Source organism: Phoca vitulina, unplaced genomic scaffold (genome assembly GCF_004348235.1).
Source record: "Phoca vitulina isolate PV1807 unplaced genomic scaffold, GSC_HSeal_1.0 scaffold712, whole genome shotgun sequence".
In the NCBI taxonomy this organism is placed as follows: domain Eukaryota; kingdom Metazoa; phylum Chordata; class Mammalia; order Carnivora; family Phocidae; genus Phoca; species Phoca vitulina.
Window position 1 is genome coordinate 1,045 of NW_022590399.1, and position 7,454 is coordinate 8,498.

Sequence of the window (7,454 nt, forward strand, 5' to 3'; positions counted from 1 at the left end):
GCCGGCCCTGCTCTGTGTGCGCATCGCGATTTCCCCGGGGGCCGCGGGGTGACCTCCTCATCACCGCAGAATCCTCCCACTTACCGGGAGCTCCCTCCCGACTCTGCCCTAACACACGGTCCCTGCGAACTTTCACCTCTCCTAACTTGTTCTGTGATGAGGAAGGTTGGCTGCCATGAAAACCTGAAACGTTTCTCCACTTTCTTTCCTTGCCATTGGACCGACCTTGGATTTTCCGAGGAACACAGGCGAATCTTCGCCCACGCCGTTAGCATCCAGCGCCTGCTGAGCGCCCACCATGGACAGGGACACAGGGGGTGACACGCACGGGGTGGCAACCTCTGTCTGCGTCTCCCTCTTGGGGAGGCCCAGCTGGACAGGGAGGGGCAGCCGCTGGGGAGTGCGGCCAAGATGAAACGTCTGCTTCAGGAAGGGGCAGGAGGGTGGGGAGCACTCCAGAGCCACCTGCCTGGGAGGGAGGGAAGGCAGCGGAAGAGCACCTGTGGGGTGGCCTGTGGATTCTGTGGAGCGGGAAGAGGACCCCGGCATGAGTTCCTTTCTTCCCTGAGCTCTTTGCTGTGGGGGTGGGGGTGGGAGGGGGGCAAGCAGAGGGCCAGGTGTCCCTTGGACCCGGATGGCCTTAGCCCCGTGCTGCTGCAGGGCCGGCACATCTGAGTGGTGAGCGCTGTAGGGGCCTCGCCCAAACCTGGAAAAGGCATCAGAACCTAGAACGTGGGGAGGAGACATTGGCTGGGAGGGAGGAGGGTGAGGGTCCGGGTGCTTGCTCCTGGGATCAGAGCATATGGGCGGGGCGGGGCTAGGGGCTGGAGGGCACCAGCTCACCCATGAGGGGAGGTGAGCAGACTGGGGGGGGGCAGTTGTGGGAGCAGCCCAGGGTCTCTTCCCTGTGGAGCTCCTGTCCCTCAGCGTCGGCTCATCTCACTGTCACGAGCCGGGCAGATGGCCTATCTGACGTGGGGTCTGTGCCAGCGTCCCTGGAGGCCCCCCTCAGCCTGGAGCCCAGCTCCCACCCGGCCCTGGGGCTGCAGACGCCTGGGCCCACGGCTCCCGTGGTGGGCTGCGCCCCTGCATGGTGGTTGGGGTCTGTTTGTAGGAACCGTTTCACGTGAGAATGCGAGTCTGTGTCCACATCTGTTCACACAGGGGTCCCTCGAGGGAGGGAAGGGAGGCAGTAAGTGTGGGGTGTCCTTGCAGACCCAGGGAACCTGGCCAGCGCCCCTCGCTCTGCGTCCACAGCAAGGGGGGCCCCTCGCATGGTTGGAGAAGTCGGTCTGGCCCAGAAATCCCACCCAGGGACTCGGTGTCTGCCCCACCACTGGGGTTCTGGTGTGCACACCGTGGCCAGTGCCCCCGAGTCTCCCCTCATCCATTCCCCGTGTCCGTCCTCACTGGGATTAGGAGGATCCCCCACTGTCCCTCCTATTTCAATGATCCCACTGGGACTGGAAGACACTCCTCCCACCACGAGGCCAGAGGCCCAGAGCCTGTCTGCTCAGGCCCCCACACAGGGAGCCCTGGAGGGGCTGAGGGTCGCCAGCCCGGCCAGCCCCGTGGCTGGATGCTTCGGGGAGGCGGAAGGGAGCCCCCGAAGACGGGGCTGTCTGCAGACTCCATTCTCAGAAACGGTCGTGGTGCAGAGGGCTCCCCACCCCTGGACGTTCAGGGGTCCCGATGGTGACGGGAGCCCCAGGAGGCCCCTCTCCATGGGGGGGGCTCTCTCCATGGAGCAGCTCGGATGCCAGCAGGAAGACAGTGGCCCCGCACATTTCCCAGCCAAACCATCTTTATTCCCAATTTACACACAGCGCCCCAGTGGGCGGCTGCCACCCCGCCCCACAGTCATGCCCCCCTCCCCCCGCCCCACAGCCAGGATCAGCACCGGGATGAGGAGGAGCCCTGGGGTGCACTGGCCCTGGAGGGCGGGCCCACTGCTCCCTACTGGCTACAGTGCCGCTTCTTCCTCCTGCCCGTGACAAAGGAGTCACACCTTCTCTTTGCAGGCTGTGAGGGGTGAACCAGCCCCACGGCCAAGGCTGGCCTCGCGGAGCCCCTGAGGTAGGCCCCAGGGAGGGGCGTCTTCCCAGCAGGGGCTGGGCCCCCACACAGAGCCCGCTTCCTGGACTTGGTAGCTGGGGAGGTGGCCGGGCTGAGGCCTATCCTCTGAGGGGAGGGGGCCCGGGGAGCCCCCCACGGCCCCCGACCTCCAGGGCCGGGGAGGCCCGAGGCAGGAGCGGGACTCTGGGAGAGCCCCCAGGGCAGCAGGCTGCGCTGAGAGGCCAGGAGGAAGGCCAGGCTGGGGAGCTCCTCCTCGTCCTCACTGGACCCGTCCACTGGCCCTCGAGTGTCCCGAGCAGGAGGGGCCTCTCTGAGAACGGGCGCGTGCCTGGGGCCTGGTCGAGCGGAGGTGCACCTTTGACCCTGGGGAGGGGAGGGGGGCCATCCGGCCGGGGGTGCAGGGGACTCCTGCCTTCCGGGAGAGAGAGCAAAGGCTCTGGGCCTGGACAGGTGTGTGTGTGCTCGGCTGTGCCTCCGAAGGTCCTGGCCGTCAGTCTCTGCTGGGCAGGCTTTGTCGCTGACCCCCGGCCCCAGTCCGGGACCGGCCTCACACTCAGGACCAGGGCCCGACCGGGCCGCGCAGTGACGGGGGGCTGCCTGCACACCCTCCTCCGCCTTCAAGGCCACCAGTCTTTTCTTCACCAGCTGAGAGGAAGGAGGGGACAGTGACTGGCCAGCACAGGGGTATGAGACGGGTAGGTGGGACGGTGGCCCGGGAGAGGAGGGGAGGGGTGACCCACGAGGCTGTGGCTCTCCTGACATCCTCCTGAGTCCCTCCCTCCCTTCCCAGGCTCCCCATCTTCCCCTTCCCATGCTCGGTTCTGTACCCACCCAGAGCTGGCCTCCCCAGTGCTGGGACTCGCAAGAAGGGAAGGGGGAAGAGTCATGGGGGCCTTTGTTCTGCCCCCACGCCCCGGCTCACTTTGAAGCTTCTTTCCCCTGGCTCACCTGGGTCCTTTCCCTCCCCTGGCTCACCTGGGACTCCTCCCTCTCCTGGCTCACCTGGGTCCCTTCCCTCCCCTGGCTCACCTGGGACCCCATCCTCTCCTGGCTACCTGGGTCCCCTCCCTGTCCTGGCTACCTGGGACCTCTCCCTTCCCTGGCTCACCTGAGTCCCTTCCTTCCCCCGGCTCACCTGGGTCCCCTCGCTATCATGGCTCACCTTGGTCCACCTCCGTCCCATGGCTCACCTGGGTCCCCTCTCTCCCCTGGCTCACCTGAGTCCCTTCCTTCCCCTGGCTCACCTGGGTCCCCTCTCTCCCCTGGCTCACCTGAGTCCCTTCCCTCCCCTGGCTCACCTGGGTCCCCTCTCTCTCCTGGCTCACCTGGGTCCCCTCTCTCCCCTGGCTCACCTGGCATCCCTCCCTCCTTCCCCTGGCTCACCTCTGCAAGGGTGAGTCCTTCCTCCTGCTCCAATTCCTCAGCTAGGGCCAGGAGGTCCAGCTGTGGTTCTGAGGAAAGCAATTCTGCCAGGAATCGGGGGTGGATGACTGCCTCCACCTGGAACAGAAGAAAGAGGCTGTGGGCATGCTTGGCAGGGGGCCACCTGGGAGCCAGGAGGACCTGCAGGAAACGTGGAGAAGTGAAGACCCACCCATCCTTCTCCACAAGGTAGGAGGTTTTAACATCACAGTCACTGGCTACACACACACGCACACACACACACACACACGTGCAGACACACATTCACACATACGTGTACGCAGAGAGACAAAACATGTACACACATACATACGCACACACAAACCCCACACACAAGCACATGCGCACACACCAAACACATACGTGCACAAAGACACAAAGGCATATACACATAGACGCACACACAGACACACATGAACATACTCACAGGACCACACGCAGACACACACACAGACATCCACACGAGGCACAAATGCACACGCACGCATGTACGCACACACACGCATGTATGCACACGCGCACATGCATGTGCCGTCATACAGCCACACGTTTCTATACAAACACACAGTGTGTACACACGCCAGCACACACAGGATCATGTGCACGCATGCACAGAAGTACACGCACACGCCTGCACGCACACAGGCAAACACACGTGCACACATACACTGCAAACACATATGTGCACACACGGACACAAAGGCACATACAGACACACACACACACACCCGCGAACACACACACACGGCCACAACAGACACACACACACACGCACAGAAGTACACACACACGCCCCGTACGCACACCTGTCTGCGACATCAGGCAGACACACACGTACGCACACACAGGATCACGTGCACACACACACGCATGTGCACACAAACACAAAACGGCACGTTTACAGACAGACACAAACACACACGTGCATGCACAGACTCACCACAGACACGGATGTACACAAACCCGCAGTAACACAGGCACACACACGCGTGCACACACACACGTGCACACACACGGATGTACACACACCACACGTGCACACCCACAGACACAAACATGTACACACATGCGCACGTACACACACGTACACATTCACACAGGCCCACAGAGAGTCACACAAAGACACACACACACCCGCGCACACACATGCACACACACGGCTCGGGAACAAGAAACAGAGCTTACTGCCAAAGGCCTGGGCCCAGCCCCGATCGGGGTGCCGGAGTGCCACTCCCTGGGATCTTCTAGACACCAGGCCGGCTCACCTTGGTGATGAAGTCTTCCTGGGAACACAGCTTGTCGATGTAGCTCAGGAGACCCGGGTCCGGGTAGGTCGTGGCCTCATCCTGCTGTGGCTCCTTTCCGTCCTCTCCCCATTCACCTGCTGGCCCCCCCCGGGGCTGAGTGGCCAGGCCCCAGCAGCCCCTCCATGATGTCCACGTACTCTCTCACGGCCTCAGGGGGGATCTCCTTGGGCGCCTTGTTCTCCAGGTGCCGTGGGGGTCTGCGTGGCTGCAGGCGGGAGGGCTGGGCCCTGGAACCCGCCTTCCTGGGAATGCACGCTGTGGCAGAGCGGGAGGAGGGAGGGGGCGTGAGGGGCTCCAGCAGTGCATCGGGACGGCAGTGTTTGGGGGACGCTGATGTCAGTGGGGGATGGGTCACGGCCACCCGAGGCCACAGGCACCGTGGGACAGGCAGAGGGGAGAGGAGGAGAGTCTCAGAGCGGTATGTGTGAGCAAGTGTGGACCCGCCGATCCTCCAAGGGTCTCCCCACAGCCCACTCCCCAGGCAGACTTTGTGTTGGGTCCCCTAACAGGAGGGGGGAGAGTAGTGAAGAAATTCACCCGGTCAACACCTGTCCTGACAGAGGGCAGCTGAGGCCCCAGGCTCTTGGTGGCTGTTCTGGTCAAAAGACCAATGTCCACTTGAAGGAGAAGACCCATATGGGGACAGTAGCCTTCCCTCGGTCCCCACTGCCACGGGCCACCAGCTGCCATGGAACATGGGGGCCGTACCTGGCTGTGGGCCCGCTTCTGGGGCTGGGGGCCCCCGCGGCTCAGGCTTCGGCGGAGCTGGAGGAGGCAGGCCCTGGGCCACCTTCACCCACTGCAACTTCTGAATCTGCATCTCCTCCTCCAGCTCAAACTCCATGAACCTGGGGGTGAGGAGGCCCGGGCCGCACTGAGGAGGGGACGCGGCCCTGGAGCCCGCAAAGCCAGCAGCCGGTTGAGGAACCGGGAGAGGCAGAGCCTTGGAGGGGCGGCCGTGGCCCCGGCCACCAAGGAGGCAGCCGGCTGGCTGTCCAGCACATCCCCTCCACAGCCCCCTCGGAGGGAGTCTCACCCCAGGGGAGGGGGTCTCAGGATCTCCCAGCCCCTCCCAAGACCTTCCCATGGAGGCAGGGGTGGGTCCCGATCAGGGGAGGGTGGAACGCCCAGGGAGGTAGGTGAGGGCGGCCCTCTGTGATGAGCATCGGCACAGTCAGACCCTGCCCTCGGCCCGGCCCTCACACCCACCAGCCCCGGGCCAGAGACCCCGACTCACTTCCCCGCCATCTCGTAGTAGATGACGCGGTCGAAATTGCTTCTGCGCTGCCACTCCTGCACTGCCCGCCACACTCCCTCCTCCAGCGTCATGGTGGGCTTCAGGCGGGCCAGGGACCGCAGCACCGGGCTGCAAGCCCTCGGGGTCAGGGGCCGGCTGCGGCCCGTCACCCCCAGCCTCCCCCGCTCCTCTGGAGCCCGCGTCCCCCCCGCCCCCAGCACGACCGCGTGCTGGCAGGTGACTGCCGGCAATGAGCCCAGGCCTCTGCAGGAAGTGCCGTCACCCCGTGTTCAGGAGGGACCCCAGATGCCACGGCCAGGCCTGCCGGGTCACAGCTCAGCAGGGGGGATCCCACGCCCTCACCCCTTCACCAGCTCTGCCCCCTCCCCTTCCGACTGGAATCCTCCGGGACAACGAGGGTGGGGCTGCACGCGGCCTCTGCTGGGCCCTGCAGGGCCCGAGCCTCCTCTGATGTGCCGGCCCCTGGCCGTGAGACGCCCCAGCCTGTGTTCCCAGGACACAGGATGACAGAGAGCCCGGCACCCAAACCATGGCTCCTCCTCTGACACCGGGACCCTCTGCCTGTGAGTGCCCCCGAATGTCACCGTGATGCCTCTGGAAGGTAAAGGTTGGCTGGACTCCTCGAGGGTTGGGGTTCCGCTGAGGCGGGTGACTGAAAGGTGTCCTGGACCAGAATGTGTCTTCCCAGAGCACGGCCCCGGCCCCACACCTTCCTCCCAGCGCCCCTGGATCACCGCCCCGTGCGCGCACCCCAGGTCGTCCTGCGTGAGAGCCGCAGGAGAGCGGAGGACACTCACATGAGGAAGCAGGAGAGAGCCTCTGCGTCGGGGCTGTGCGGGAGGTGCCTCCGGGCCAGCGACTTGAAGCGCTGCCAGCGCCTGAAGTTCTCGTAAACACTCTTGGGGTCACAGGAGTCCTCGGGCGAGGCCGTGGTCGGGCTCCTGGCCAGGCTGCCCTCCCTGGAAGCTCCGTGAGGCTGTGGCCTGGCGTTCACTGGGGGCACGATGGGGGTCGGCTGGGCAGCCGGGGGCGGGGCTGGGGCTGGAAGGCCTGGGGCCAAGCCTCCCTTGCCAGCCTGGGGGCCCCCAAAGGCCGAGGCAGGCATGCCGGTCTCCAGCACAGAGGCTGCCACGAAGAGGGGTGTGGGACATGCAGCACCCCCACAGAGGGCCCCTGGAGCACTCCAGCTGAGGGGGGCCTGAGTAAGGACGATGGTCTGAGTCTGGGGTGTCTCTGAGGATCCCCGTTCTGACCTGACCTGGACAATGACATTGCAGGTGCATGTGCCCCTCCTTTTCACTACATCTGTGTTTGGGGGGTAAATACCCAGTAGTGCAATTGCTGGATCATATGGTAGCTCTATTTTCAACTTTGTGAGGCGCCTCCATACT

The 7,454-nt window shown here is 64.5% G+C and overlaps 1 protein-coding gene across 1 annotated transcript; it reads right to left on the bottom strand.

Annotated features, from left to right (window-relative positions):
• Positions 1-225: 225 nt before the first annotated feature.
• Positions 226-7,168, bottom strand: LOC116629381 (NUT family member 2G-like; the record flags this gene model as incomplete). The annotated part of the gene is given in 8 exon segments (XM_032399675.1): positions 226-469; positions 2,519-2,721; positions 3,460-3,576; positions 4,764-4,892; positions 4,894-5,060; positions 5,514-5,653; positions 6,043-6,171; positions 6,861-7,168. Coding segments are annotated over 8 exon segments (1,437 nt in total), but the record flags the coding sequence as incomplete, so codon positions are not given.
• Between the last annotated feature and the right edge of the window lie 286 nt (positions 7,169-7,454).